General features: G+C 35.4%; 1 protein-coding gene across 2 annotated transcripts in view; it reads left to right on the top strand.

Moving 5' to 3' along the window:
• The window catches only part of Mdga2 (MAM domain containing glycosylphosphatidylinositol anchor 2), a 749855-nt gene that overhangs the window by 696025 nt on the left and 37315 nt on the right, over positions 1-16515 (top strand). For both annotated transcript variants that reach the window (XM_021179085.2, XM_021179084.2), the window contains exons 11-12: positions 13961-14138; positions 15365-15385. In XM_021179085.2, coding sequence (XP_021034744.1) covers positions 13961-14138; positions 15365-15385 — 199 coding nt within the window. The remainder of the gene's footprint in view (positions 1-13960; positions 14139-15364; positions 15386-16515) is intronic.

Genomic DNA, 16515 nt, shown 5'->3' with positions numbered 1-16515 from the left:
GAGAGAGAGAGAGAGAGAGAGAGAGAGAGAGAGAGAGAGAGAGAGAGAGAATGATACATATTAATTACTCCATGATGTAGCCAATGCCAGGCTGGTATGCTGCCCATGCCCTTTCCTGCCCATGCTCTTTCCTGCACATTTAAAAAAACCTTGGTTATAGCTTTGGGATAATTCCTAACACCTCAACATTTTGAGGAGAGAAACATGAGAGAGAAGATACTCTCTGAAAAATTTGCCTGTAAGTGTTGTTATGCACAGATGACCTTTTACCTGAGGCAGTCACTTGTTCATTTGTTTTTTTAGAAGGAAAAGTCTGAATAATGACTGGTTTATACAATGACGAGAAAAACAAAACACTCTCTGCTAATGTTTCTCTTGTTTGTAACATGACCTTTTTCCATTAGGAGCTGCAATTTTCCCTCAATGACTGTCAATCTTGTTTTATGATATCTCTGCAGTAGGGTCTGGAGAGAATAAAGAATCCTGTTATATTTCCTTTTTCTTGAGAAATGCATTATGGACGAATAAAGCTTGGTTTTGGTTATACTGGGCTAAAATTTTTTACACTGTGCTGATGATATTTTCATGATTTCATCTGTTTAATTAGAATAACTCACACTCTTTATTCTTATTAGTTATCTGACCTTGATAAAACCTATCATTTTCTGCAAGTGTTTTGTACCCTTCCAGTCTTTTAAGTATTTGCTTTTAATCTCCCTTTCTTTCTCTGTCTTCTTTTATCTTTATTCTATATATATATATGAGTGTGTATATATATATATGAGTGTGTATATATATATATATATATATATATATATATATATATATATGAGTGTATATGTGGGTGGTTCTGCTTGTTGTTGCTTTGCGTTGTTTATTAAGCATTTAACAATACAAATGAATATAATTGTTAAGCTGAGCATTATCTTTTCATTAAAAAGCTTTACCTTGGAGGCTTTTCAAATTGTAAAGTTCTAAGTCCTAACCTACCATTTCTGAAGCTTGATCCTCCTACAGTGTTACCCACAGAAGTGAAAGGGCATCGTGGATCCTCTTGCTTGGGCTAGGAATAGCCTCCCAGTATTCATTCTTTGTATCCAATTCATTAGTGAGCACTGACAATTCTATCTCTTGAATATCTCTTCAGTGGTTTCATCTTTGTCAATCTTTATAAACATCACTATCCCATATTTCTTACCAGATTCGTTCCGAATAAACTTATGCCTTTCTCCAAATTGTTTATCATAATTAGCTACAATGTTTTAAAACTCTATGTTTTTTAAAAAACTAATTGTACAAATTATATAAATTAAGAATTCTGGGATATGTTTTGGAAATTACCATCATGAGTTTATCTTTTTCTTTCTAATTGTAATTGTACATGCTTTAAAACTTATGCAATTGAAATTTGCCTTAATGTTAAGCTCATATTAAAAAACTAGCATATTCAAATATATTAAAAATTCTCAAAAACGTACTTTTAACACTTTAACAGATTATTCTTAAGAAAACTGAAGATTGAAACATATTTTTGTAAACTTATAGTAATTAGGGTAAAGAGATAAGGATTTTATTAATTAAAATGCCATTTAAAATTATGGTGTTACTCAGGATTAAATCACTTGCCTATCATGCATACAACCGAAGGTAAACTCTCAGCACAGAAAATCATATAAAAATATTTACACACAGACAGATATAACTGGAGATGAAATTAGATTATATATTTACCACATATAAATACATTTTGCTAGTAAAGAATAATAATTTAGGTACAAATGTTGTGTAAGAATGAATATGGATAGAATATGGAGTTTTCAAAAAATGTCCAAAATGATTGTATCATTGGTTGTTGCAAATATCAATTTATTTCATAGCACATAAAGACACATTTGTTTTATATATCTAAATGAAATTTAATGAGATATTGCTATTTCCTTAGTTCACACTGAAAGACTGATAAATATTTTTAAAACTTATCACTTGCCAAAAATGTGGAAATAGTCTCTCTCACATTATAAAAAGGGCATGTTGTATCTATGTAAAACTCAGCCACAGTTGGGAGCATTTTAATGGCGAGTAGATTATCAGTTTTTAAAATTTTAATACATTAATGGCTTTGTTTTTATTCTTGATTGTGTAAAAGGATTATGACATACAAGTCTGGAGAGAGGGCTCGGCAGATAAGAGAACTTGTTAAGCAAGTATTCTGAGTTCAAATCTTCAGCATCCATGTAAAAAGCTTGAATTCTGATGCCCCCACCACTGTCAAAAGCCAGGATCAGAAACAGTACCACTGGGGTTGTTGGCTGCCAGCCTAACTCCAGGCTCACTGAGTGATGCTGTGTCAAAGAAATAAGACAAAAAGTTACAGTGTACATAGATGAACTGTACCATCATTATATATAGTAATGTTAACAACATTACTATAAGTTGTATATGAGTGTAAGACTAAGACAAACAAAATGACAGAGTGTCTATGAAATAGATGGGTATGTCTTTTTTTTTACATACACCAGTTTAGATAGCCACAGCTCACTGATAACATGCTGCTACATAGGAACATCCATCAGACACAGGCGGGATTGGTTTTTGACTTTTGTGGTTTTGCTTTTTTTTTTATCTTGTTATCATTGTTGTGTGCATGACTACCAATGCTTGAATTTGCTTGTTGAATTGAAAGCACCAGGCTAGAATTAAAAATACAACCAAAGCATTAAAAACATAAAACATAGAAACATTTCCACAAAACAAATGAGCCCATTTCCAGCTGTGTGTGCATTCTCCACTGGCCTTTCAGAAACATCATACAATATCTCCATTTGTATACATGCTTTCTACAAAAGGTATGAAGACCAGGAGTGGGCTAGCCACATTGACTTCTATAATATAAGCAATAATAAGTTACTGAGTCTCTTCAGTCATAAAAAAATTTTACCGAAATTACGACCTTTTATTTCAGGTAATTTATAAATTCTAAAATTTCTCTGGCTCAAGGAAAAGAACACAGAACTTGACAATGAATTAAAATGTGGCTGAGGATATTTTACAGGAGACTACATTTTGTGTGTTCTCTGCTATTTCCTATTTTAAGACCCAGATTACACACAAAGATAGCTCATATTTATTTAATGGCTTGTTCGTCATGGAAACTTAAGTTTTGGAAAGATTATTAGTGTTATCAGCTAGTGCTGTTTGGTGATTTCTAAAACTAGAGAATAATGTTGATATTTTCAATCCAAAATTCAGTAAGTAATGCTAATCTCTATTTCAACCCTTGTGTAGACTCTTTTTTTCTTCTTTTCCAAGCTAAGTCCATACTTTTCAGCTGATATCATGCTGCCCACGGAATAAAAATAGTATATGACATCATATTTAAAGTTACAGTGTAGCTGTTCACTCCACTTTATAAAAACATACTAAGCTGAAAATTGCTCCCAGTGAATGCCATGTTGAATTCAAATGATTATTCTTTCATTACTATCAAGCCAAGGCAGTCTAGCTAGTCTTAGGAGACAGCCCTGATGGAGTTAGAGAAATCTTCTGAAGTAAATTGACTCATAGTAGGTATTTAATACTATTGGCCATTATTATAAATAATTTTGCTAAACTGATGATAACTACAATGGTTTGAGAAAATATGTAAGATAGATAGTAATAATGATTCATGAGGAACAAACGGACATGAAAATATAGCACAAAAAGAGAGGAAGACCTTGGACCAAAATTCGTTTGAGTATATATTTTATTTTCTCCCTAATTGTATTATTTTAGTTATTCAAAAAATTTATATAGAAAAATAATAATCTATAAAATGTAATGAAATAGATTGGTTATAATATTGATACAATTTAAAGGTAGTTAAGTAGCTACCACATAATTTTATGTTAAATTAACTAATCATTGAGATACATAGGATACGGCCTACCTCATTAAATTTAATCAATAGATGTTGGCTCTGTTTAAATTATTCTGGGAAACTTCTCTAATCTTTAAGCTATCATCTTGGGACTCCGAATTAATTTAAAATTCGTAGATGAACATTCCAGAATGTAAAGAGCTAGCCTTGCTTCTAGCCCTTCAGCTACATTTCAGCTGTTTTATTAGAGTCACTGGCTTTGTTCAGGGTTTCAAAGGCTCTTTGTTCAAAGATATGTTCTGATTTTGTTTTCATTTTCATAGAGGTACAATCTTAACTATGTTATAACAGCTTTAATCTAGGTTGAAAGTTGTGAGCTATATGTAGTCCTTCCTTTTTCTTAATCTGTTTTTCCCCTTTCTTTTCATTTTTATTATTCCTGAGTAAGGGCATTCTACCTAACTGTCACAGAAGTCTGTTCTGAATGAGTAATGTGTAGTACTTTCCCCCTTAAAAATATCATTGAAGATACTTTGCAAACCTTCCTTTCATATGCTAGCATGTTTCCCAGACTCTGCTTGCACAAATTCTTCACATCCCTCCAGTCAGCAATCTGTTGCTCTGAGAAACAGAGAAAGAAAAACACATGACCTGCCAGGAAGAGTGAAGCTATGGGCCTGCTCAGAGCTGTCTTTATTTGAGGCTTGTCATAATTTCTCGTTTTGTTAAATAATCAAGTAACTACTGCTGAGAGAAATATAAGTGGGGGGTATGAAAGGAATTATTTTCAGGACATTCAAATTTAAGTTCACAGTAAGTCATCACACAAGTTAAATCATTTTCTTTTGGGGATTGGAGAAAGGCTCAGGAATTAAGATGTGTCAGTCATCCCAACATCTCCCTCATCTAGTCCTTATAAGTGGAGTCTATAAGAGTGCTGTTAGAGATTCACTGTCCAGACGGAATAACAAAGAAATGGCAGCATGATTTCATTTCGTACTTTCTTTTCTTTTCTTTTCTTTTCTTTTCTTTTCTTTTCTTTTCTTTTCTTTTTTTTTTTTATATTTTATTTACTTTACATTTCAAATGTTATCCCCTTTCCTGTTTACTCCCCCTCCCCCCCGAAACTCCCTATCCCATCCCCCATCCTCCTGCTTCTATGAGGGTGTTTACCCACCCACCCACTTCCCACCCACCCACCCACTTTTGCCTCCCAGCCCTGACATTCCCCTACACTGGGGAATCAATCCTTCACTGGACCAAGGACCTGTTCTCACATTGGTGACCAACAAGGCCATCCTCTGCTGCATATACGGCTGGAGCCATGGGTCCCTCCATGTGTACTCTTTGGTTGATGGGTAGGACCCTGGGAGCTCTGGTTGGTTGATATTGTTATTCTGCCTATGGGGTTGAAAACCGGTTCAGCTCCTTCAGTCCTTTCTCTAACTCTTCCACTGGGATCCCGTGATCAGTTCAATTGTTGGCTGTGAGCATCTACCTCTGTATTTGTCAGGCTCTGGAAGAGCCTCTCAGGAGAAGCTATATCTGGCTCCTGTCAGCGAGGACTTCTTGGCATCCACAATAGTGTCTGCGTTTGGTAACTGTGTATGAGATGGATCCTCATGTGAGGCAGTGTCTGAATGGCCTTTCCTTCAGTCTCTGGTCCACACTTTGTCTCCATATTTGCTCCCGTGGGTATTTTGTTACACCTTCTAAGACTGACCGAAGCACTCACACTTTGGTCTTTAAGTCTCTTACAGGCTTTTTGTCTAAGATGTTTAAAGTATCTAATTTTCTTCCTTTGAAAATTAGGAAGCATTTAACATGTTTATTTTCCTCCTTAGACCTTTCTAGCAATAGCTAATTATCCTGCGTGGTAAAAATTAAATAAACAAATAAAACTACAGTTTTTAATAAAAATAGCCACACTGTGAGGACTTTGGGGGCATCAGCTAGCTCTAAGTTATGCAAAAGGAACATATCTATTAGGAAAGAGAAAATGGACTTTTAAATTGACATGGAAACTAATTTTAATACTTGAGTTCCTCAGTACACAGGAGGGATAAATTGGGGATGTCGTCTATATTTATGGTCTGGATCCCTTGTTCCCAGTTGCTTGGTGGTTTTTTCCTTAGTAAGTGGGTGTAATCGTGCATTCATGTGTATGTGAAAACAATGCTTTCAGCTTTCCATCTGTGTATTTTGCACAGCCTGCTGATATGCAATACATAGTATTCAAGTGCTTATGCTTTCAATTATGGAAATGTATACTTTCATCATAGCTCTAAATTAAAGGGTTGGAACCAAAGGTATTGCGTTTTTTTAAATATACATGTGAAATTATATACTTTGTAGTTTATAACATTTTCAACATAGCCACTCTAGCTGAAACACTTGAACAGAATATTCATCGTTTCAACAGAATGCCTATAGTCTCTCCCTCTGCATGTGCTGCTACATACCAGGGTGTTCTCGAGCTTACATGTGCAGAAAATTGTATCTTGTTTCTATTATTCTCTCCTGATAATAGTAAAATATTTGCTTTTATACACTTATCTAAAGGTTGATTTATCTACCTTGTGAAATAGATTTACTTTTGCCTTAAGCTTAGACATATAAAACTTAAAATCTAAAGACAGTAGAAGAATTGTTATTTACATTAAGTTATTTTGAAGAAACTGTGGGCCCCAGAGATATTTTAGGGATACCTATGACTTTATTATTATACATTATTTACTTATGCTTACACCATTTTTTTTATGTTTCTAATGTTTGAGTATCAATGTCACTGAGTATGGGAATACACCTGTTAAAAATTGTAACATTTTTTAATGTCATGTGAACTTTGACCAGTTTACATATCCAACAGGACTACATGCTTGCAAGACAGATTTCTATAGATCTGTGCTTCTGCATGTCATTTGTGGACAGACACACTTTGTCATTTTATTATGTCCATTTTAAAGTTCATATACACAGCAAACTCCCTTAGAGAAAATTTCCCTTTCTGAAGTAGAGGGAAGATTTGATGTCCAATGAAATAAAGATATAAATATGTTGGGCAAGTTTGGTTGCTGTCAGTTATACGATGTAAGGATTTTAAAATTCAGGGTCCCTCAGATGCACCAAGGCATTGTGCCATCAACTTGGTGATTTCTTATCCCCATGTGATGTGGAACTAAAAGAAATCAAGGCTATCAGATAACTTATCACAGATGCCTACTGCATCATAAATCCTCTACAGACTGAACATGGTCCAGGCTCCTGTGTAAATCTACAACACCTTTACGGCCTCATTTGTTAGTGAGGTGACCTCACGCTCACTTTTCTTCCTTGCACATAGGTTCTGACATTCTTAAAGTTTCCTACTCTTTCATAGTGGCACCAAACTTTAATACTGCTAAATTTTTAATGTTTTATTCTACCTGATTATGTGAAATAATATGGATTTAATTTCTATTTCATTGATTCATTGTGAAGACTTAGCTTTCCCTAATTAATTAGTTATTGGAGTTTCTTCATCTGTGAAATAGCTATTATCTGAGTCATTTTGCTACTCAACTCTGTTTCTTGTTTACTTATAGGCATTTTTAATATATTCAGGTTATCTCTGTGTGGAACAGTTATTAAAAGTTCAGGCTTACACATCCCTTTCAAATGGGGGATGATAATGACAGCAAACTTTTAAAATGTATTATTTTGTTAATTCTTTTTAGAGTTTTGATCACATTCTCTGCTACTGCTCCCACTATGTGCCAAAAAAAAAAATCACTCCTACACCCAACGCCTCCCAATGTCGTACCACTTTAAAAAATAATCAACAGAGTCCAGTTGATGTTGGCTATATATTAATGGGTGTGGTGTTGACCTACCAGGGACTACAACTTTAAACAACATCAGACTCTCTTCCCATTGCTGGGTTGTCCTAAGCTCCTCAGTCATTGGGGGTGGAGGACTGTAAACATATTGGCCATTCATATTGGAATGTAGACTGTGATCCTGTGGACTATCAGGCAGGCAGCCACAGAGCTGCTCTGAATTCATGAGTTCGGAGGCTTGGTCATTTCCAGAATACACTGTTTACCTTAAGTGATGCCCAATCTATGGCATTTACAATCTTTTGCCCCGTTTTCAATAGTCTCAGAATCTTGAGAAGGGGCAGGACATAAAGATATCCTAGATGTGGCTGAATGCTCCTTTGATACTCATTCTCTACACTTTGATGTGTTATGACTTTGTTTTAATCATAGTCACATTTATTATCTCCTATATTTTCTTTTTTCTATTCCCTATGTATTTATTTAGTAAATTAAAATGTAACATTTTTCTTCTCTCCTTTCCTATCTCCCAGTCTTCTCTATACCTATACTCTTGATCTCTCTCTGACTCATGACCTTACATGTGTGTGCATAATACATATTTATATGTTTGTAATTATATAAATACAATCTGATCTGTATGTACGATGACTGTATGCATTTCTTTTTCTTTTTTTCTATTTTTAAGGAATATTTTTCATTTAAATTAATTTATTTATTATACTCTATATTCCATTCCCATTCCCCCTACCCAGATCCACCCTCTGACTGCTCCACAAGTCACACCTCCTCTCCATTCACTCTCTGTCTCCATGTGGATGCCCGAAACCCTCACCCCACCTCTAAACTCCCTGGGGCCTCCAGTCTCTTGAAGGTTAGGTACATCATCTCTGAATTAACACAGACCCAGAAGTCCTCTACTGTATGTGTGTTGGGGGCCTCATATCATCTAGTGTATTCTGTCTGGTGGTCCAGTGTTTGAGAGATCTTGGGGGTCCAGATTAATTGAGACTGCTGGTCTTCCTACAGGATTGCCCTTCTCATCTTCTTTCAGCCTTCCCTAATTCAACAACAGGGGTCAGCTGCTTCTGTCCATTCAGAAGCAGCTGCTTGTTGGGTCTTTTGGAGGGTAGTCATGATAGACTCCTTTTTGTGAGTGCTCTATAGCCTCAATAATAGTGTCAGGCCTAGGGACCTCCCCTTGAGCTGGATCCCACTTTGAGCCTGTCACTGGACCTTCTTTTCCTAAGGCACCTCTCAATTTCCATCCCTGTAATATTTTCAGACAGGAACTATTATGGGTCAGAGATATGTTTGTGGGATGGCAACCTCATCCTTCACTTGATGCCTGTCTTCCTGCTGGAGGTGGGCTCTATAAGTTCCCTCTCCCTACTATCAGGCATTTCATCTTCCTCCATTTGATTCCTGAGAGTCTCTTACCTCCCAGGCCTCTGGTGCATTCTGGAGGTCCCCAACTCCACCTCTTATTTCCTGATGTTGCCTGTTTCCATTCTTTCTGCTGACCCCCAGGGCTTCAATTCTTTTCCCTAACCCAATAACAGATCAGGTTCTACTCTCTCACCTACTCTCCCACACCATCCATTTTCCCTCCTAGGTCCCTTCTTTCCTTCTTACTTGTGATTGCTTTCTTCTCTCTCCCAAGTGGGACTGAGGCATCCTCACTTGGGCACTTCAGCTTGCTGACCTTTTGAGATCTGTGGACTATATCTTGGGTATCCTGTACTTGTTTTGTTTTGTGTTTCTTTTTTTAATATCCACTTATTAGTGAGTACATACCATGCATGTCATTTTAGGTCTGAGTTGCCTCACTCAGGATGATATTTTCTAGTTCCATCCATTTGCCTGCAGAACTCAGCATATCCTTGTTCTTAATAGCTGACTAGTACTCCATTATGTAAATGAACCACATTTTCTGTATCCATTCTTCTGTCGTGGAACATCTAGGTTGTTTACAGCTTCTACAAATAAAGCCACTATGAACATAGTGGAAAACATGTTCCTGTGGCATGGTCGGGCATCTATTGGATATATTCCCAAGAATAGCATAGTTGGGTCTTCAGGTAGATCTATTTCCAATTTTCTGAGGAACTTTCAGATGGATGTCCAGAACAGGTTGTACCAGTTTGCAATCCCATCAGCAATGGAGAGGTGTTCCTTTCTCCACATCCTCTCCAACATGTGTTGTCACCTGAGGTTTTGATCTTAGTCATTCTGATCGGTGTAAGGTAGAATCTCAGGGAAGTTTTGATTTTGCATTTCTCTGATCACTAAGGACTTTGAACGTTGCTTTAGGTGCTTCTCAGCCATTTGAGATACTTCAGTTGTGAATTCTCAGTTTAGTTCTATACCCCATATTTTGAGTGATTAACTTCTTGAGGTCTTTATATATTTTGGATAGTAGCCCTCTATTAGATGTGGGGTTAGTGAAGATTTTTTTCCCAATCTGTAGGTTGCTGATTTCTATTATTGACTATGTCCTTTGCTTTCTATTTTTATGAGGTCCTGTTTATCAATTCTTGATCTTAGAGCACGAGCCATTGGAGTTCTGTTTAGGACATTTCCTCCTGTGCTAATGAGTTTAAGGCTCTTTCCCACTTTCTCTTCTATTAGATTCAGTGTATCTGGTAAACACAGGTAAACAGGTGAAGGAATTGAATAAAGTAACCTAAAAGTGGGAGGAGAAACAATAAAGAGAACAGAAATGGAGGCAAACCTGGAAATGGAAAACCTAGGAAAAAGGTCTGGAATTACAGATGTGAGTATTCCCAACAGAATACAAGAAATAGAGGAGAGAATCTCAGGTGTAGAAGATGTGGTAGAAGAGATTGACACAACTGTCAAAGAAAATTCAAAACATAAAAAACTCCTAACCTAAAGCATCCAGGAAATTCAGGACACAATAAAAAGACCAAATCTAAGAGTAATCGGAATAGAGGAGAATGAAGATTCCCAGCTCAAAGAACATGAAATGTCTTCAACAAAATCATAGAAGAAAACTTCCCCAACCTAAAGAAAAAAAAATGGCTATAAAGGTACAAGACGCCTATGAAACACCAACTAAATGGGATCAGAAAAGAAAATCTTCTAGTCACATAATTATCAAAACACTAAATGCACAGAACATTGAAAGAATATTAAAAGACGCAAGGAGAAAATGTCAAGTAATATACAAAGGTAGACCTATCAGAATTACACCAGACTTCTCACCAGAGACTATGAAAGTCAGAAGAGCCTGGTCAGAGGTCATGCAGACTCTAAGAGAACACAAATGCCAGCCCAGGCTACTATAGCCAACAAAACTCCCAATCAACATAGATGGAGAAACCAAAATATTCCAGGACAAAACCAAATTCAAACAGTATCTATCTACCAATCCAGCTTTATAGGGGATCCTGGAAGGAAAACTACAACACAAGGAAGATACCTGCACCAAAGAAATGACAGAATATTAAACATCTCACAACAAACTCAAAAGCAGAGACCTACAAGCATATAATGCCACCAACCAAAGCAAACATATCAGGAACCAACAGTCATCTCTCTTTAATATCTCTCAGTATTAAAGGCCTCAACTCACCTATAAAAAGTCATAAGCTAACAGACTGGATACCCAAACAACATCCAGAATTTTGCTACATACAAGAAACACACATCAATAACAAAGACAGAAACTATCTCAGAGTAAAAGGATGCATAAAGGTCTTCCAAGCAAATGGTCCCAGGAAACAAGCAAAAGTTGCCATCCAATAAAAAAGACTTTCAACCCAAAGTTATCGAGTGCGATAAAGAAGGACACTTCATATTCATCAAGGGGAAATCCACCAAGAGAAAAATCTCAATTCTGAACATCTATGCCCCAAATGCAATAGCACCCAAATTCATAAAGGAAAATTTACTGAAACTCATAACACACGTTGAACCCCACACAATAATAGTGGGAGATTTCAACACCCTACTCTCACCATTGAAACGGAAACTAAACAGAGACACAGTGTAACCAAGAGAGGTTACGAACCAAATGGATTTAACAGATAACTACAGAACATTTCATCCTAAAACAAAAGAATACACCTTCTTCTCGGCACCTCATGGTACCTTCTCCAAAATCGACAATATAATTGGTGAAAAAACAACCCTCAACAGATATAAGAAGATTGAAATAATCCCATGCATCTTATCATATCACCATGGCCTAAGGCTGGTCTTCAATAACAGCAAAAACTACAGAAAGCCCACATACACATGGAAACTGAGCAATTCTCTACTCAGTGACAACTTGGTCAGGGAAGAAATAAAAAAAGAAATTAAAGACTCCCTGGAATTTGTTCAGTTTCTCCATCTAAAGAGAAAAGAACATATTCTACTTCCTCCAGCAGATTACCTAATACTGAACAATTCTTGACTGTCAGGTGCCAAACCAAATTTAAAGTGGCTTCACAGAAATTATTGAATTTGTTTCATGTATGAGTAGTTTTCCTTTATTATTGTTATAGTCACTGAAATGAATTACTTGAAGAGACTGGTTTTGTTTTGTTTAATTTTGTTTTGCTGTTTTTGTTGTTGTTATTGTTGTTTGGGGATAATTACTTTTTATCTCAGAAAAGTCTTTATTAGATCATCTCATTTAGTTTATTAGTAATTTCTGTAACTGTTCTCTAAAATTGTCTGAGCAAGGCTGAAGTATGTACGTCAGAGATAGAGTGTAAAAGTAACTTTTATTCACCTGATATAATTGTCGTCTCAGAGGATTACTGCTGAATAAGCTCACCCTTTCTAGTTCTTTCTGGACTCTGGCTTGCTGGATCAAATCAGCTGTCAAATCAAATCAAATCTGGCCTAAACTCCTCTTCAATCTGGCTCATTCCAATTGCTTCTCTCAGCAGCTTCTGAATGAATTGATCTGCTTGGCCTCAAACTAACTCTAGCAACCTGTTCTAATCTTTTGACTCCTTGTTCTCCTGCTTGTTCTATTTTTACTTGTCAACTGTCTCTGTAAAATTGCCTTCTCCCTCCCCCCTCCTCTCTCTCTCTCTCTCTCTCTCTCTCTCTCTCTCTCTCTCTCACACACACACACACACACACACACGCACACTGTGCTGCTCTCTTAAGTCATGTATCTTTCCTGTCTGTTCTTTTGAAAGTTGAGCATATTTTGACTCATTGTGTCAAATCTTTCTCCAATTCATCACTTTATCTATCCTTCAATTAGATGTCACTTTCAAACTTCCTTCCACAAACTAACCTTATCCTCATTGTTTGGAATTGAAGGTGTGTAGTAAGGACATATCTGTTTTCAATGATCATACTATATTCCAGGATATGTTTATATTCCGTCCAGATAATATCTCTGGATATGATCCCATTCCAGAGCAGCCATGTTGCTGGATTAAAATTTCTCTACATAGAGTACTTGCAATCAAGTGTGAAGGCCTGAGTTCAGTTCTTGGTTCTCCTCCCCCCAAATAATCATAAAATTAACGGAGCATTGTGTGTTTAGTATAGGATTCTATGTGACACTTGGTCCTTTTTGATTTGCTATAGTAGGGTTTTAATCCCTTTTGCTAAACTGAACAACTTATTTCAAGTCACTGCATGTCCATCCTGAGTTTCATCTGATTTACTACCACACATCGTTCTTATGCACCTGCCCTCTGATGACTTAGAAATGGATTCCTCCCATTGACACACTGAGTCACTATTTATCCCTTTGTTATTTTAATTTTTTAATGGCATATATGAATTTTAGGAATAACTTTAGGGTGAGTTTAATTTCAGTCTTCATTTTATTTCTGCTTTGATTGGACTTTAAACAGCTAAGATTATAGTCATGCCTGTCTTAAAACTGTAATACCTATAATTTATTCTGGAAACTATTTGGTACACATGCTTGTTGATATGGTAAAAATGTTACCACTGTTCAAGAATCTAATACACCATCAGTAAATTATGTAAGATGTAGTTATATACACCCTTTTAAAAATATCAAATGATGGTATTTGTTTGGTGCTCTAACTTTCAATGTAAAATGATCCATTAAAACCAACAGAATCTATTTAACTAACCTCCAATAATTTTGCAGTTATCAAGAAACATCTGCAAGATGTAAGACATTATAAAATATATGTATATAATATTGCATGTTTAATAAACTCCTAAAATGAAGTTCTATAAGCTTATAAATTGCTTTTCATTTTCTTTGAACAAACTGGGCACCTTTCAATTAGATGCTAGAAATATTATTATACAATTGTTTTGATTTCAGGCTGGACAGCAACGCTGGTGGGAACAGGAGATTAAAATAAATGGAAATATTCAGAAAGGAGAACTGATTACATATAACTTGACAGAACTTATTAAACCAGAGGCCTATGAAGTCCGATTGACTCCTCTCACTAAATTTGGTGAAGGAGATTCAACAATTCGTGTAATTAAATATACAGGTAATCAGGGTTATTTTTTTCATTTTATTTGTGCATTAAATTATGTATAATCATGGCCCCTATCACAATTGTAGTTATATTCTGATTCTGTCGGAAGCGTACGTTTATTAAGCAGAAAAGATAGTTAAGGATATAGTTTTTGTATTTGGATTCAATGCAAACAACTGCACATGACAATTCTTTGAATTGGGCTGGGTGTTTTAGTGTAAGTGTGGACAGGCTTAATGTGCATGCTTGTGGGGTTTGCTTTCCTAGGAAGCTGCAAGTTTACATGGTGGTTTGTGACGCTCCAGGGAAATGATTTTTTTTTAAGGGAGAGTAATAATATGCATTACTGACCATTGTAATTCTGTGAAGACACAATAAGGCTGTTATACCCAGAGCAGTGTTTGCTCTCAGTGCTAAATGCTGATCCATACACACATTCTCTTTTACATTAAAGAAGTATTTTTTTTTTTTTTACTTGTTAGTGAAACTTCAAATCTATATTTCCCCCTTGAGTGGAAATCAGCTGGCGTTTTTATTGAAGACATAATTGATTTCTAAAACAAAGATGTGTTTTGAGTGTGTGCACAAAAAGTACTAATTGTGTCACATCACTTAAAATATGGTAACTCTTTGTTCTGATATTCCTGTGTGTGTGCATACGTGTGTGTGTGCATACGTGTGTGTGTGTGTGTGTGTGTGTACATGTGTAGTGTGTGTGTTTTAACTTAATTAAACCAAATAGTATGAATATATTATTTATTTCTAACACATGATATGATTTGAGAACTTCATAATTTTTATGTTATATTACTTTCTGTAAAAGTGAACATAGCAGAAAACATAAGTGTAATCTCTTAGTTTTTCTTATTTATAATGGTTTATATAATTTATATTCTCATTTCATCTAGATTATAGATTGTTCTACCAACAGCTTCTGTTTGATTTCTGGGTTTGTTTAGCACTGGTTAAGATATAAAAGGTTAGCATAGCATTCCTTGGAAAATAAACGAGTCCCCGATGTTTTTTTAACATTGATCTTTGTGGTACTTGGAAGTTCTTAATATAAATTCAAAGTAAATTGCACTGTGTCCCATAGAACTAAATGGATTGCAAATATAATTTTTACTGCCATCATTAGGTTCAGAAGAAACTGCAGGTCTCTGAATAGACTAATTAAACTTTTATTTTCAAATGCACTTAGATCTTGCTAATATATCTATATTTGCTTTTTTTTCCAGCACCTGTAAATCCTCATTTGAGTAAGTATATCATTTTTACCTGAAAATTATTTTATATTATATAGTAAAGAAAAATGGATTATCTATATATATGCAAAAGATTAGGTAAAATCTGTTTTACTTGGTATAAAACAGTGATTTTTAAAACAGTAGAAATGGCATTTTATATTAACTTTAAAGTTGAGAGAATATGATAGAAAAACAAATATTTTAATACTGATAACTGATGTTCATACATTTAACTAAATGAGAAAATATGGGCCCATGTCCTCAAATTGTTTAACATTCTTTTTGTCATAAAGACAAAGGCTCCTTATCAAAACCAATTATAAAATAATTACTATTGTTAGTGAATGTATATATGTAATTGTGTATATGGCATATGCAGTGGAGTAAAAGTGTAACACTTTGCATCTTTACTGGACATCAGAGAAGAATTTTCAAGTCAGTTCTTTACTGCTGCCATGAAGTCCTGGGTTTTAATTCAGCTCACCATGCAGTTGAAGTATGCAATTTTATCCAAAGAGTCATCTTTCCATCCCTTGATTATTTATTAAGTTTGTATTTGAGTTTTTCCTCAGAGATAGTATTATTTTACTTTAGCACTGTACTCATTAAAGACAAGGTGTCACTATGTATTCTAGAGTAGACTAGAGTGCACTAGAGTGCAAACTTACTATCATCTCTGTCTTCTTCATCTAAGTACAGGAATTTCAAACATGCACCAGCAGACCTGGGCACAAATAACTATGTTTATGTAATTTTAAGTTCTAATATATTTGATCTGGTTTTGCTTCTGAATTCTGATTGTTTGTTTTTCATTAAATTTTATAAATACATGATGAAGAACAGCGTGCATATACCTGAAAATTAGTCCCACATGTAAAAAATACCTCATATTCATTACATAGTAGAAGGAACTCAAGAGAAGAAGGATTCATGCTTTCTCATGGTATATAAAGATGCTATCAATCATAGAATGCAGGCATGGCTATGGGATCTGAAGTCAGGAAAGAGAGATGAATGAATGCTTTTGCCTATCTAGCTCGCTCTCCTCTTTCCCTTTCATTCAGTCGCCGATTCCACCCATGAGGTTGTACCACCCACATTCAGGATGGATTTGATTTTTTCTTTTCTTTCTTTCTTTCTTT

Source organism: Mus caroli, chromosome 12 (assembly GCF_900094665.2).
Source record: "Mus caroli chromosome 12, CAROLI_EIJ_v1.1, whole genome shotgun sequence".
Classification (NCBI taxonomy): domain Eukaryota; kingdom Metazoa; phylum Chordata; class Mammalia; order Rodentia; family Muridae; genus Mus; species Mus caroli.
Note: the sequence above shows the minus strand (reverse complement) of the source record. Positions and strands in the feature narration are given on the sequence as shown.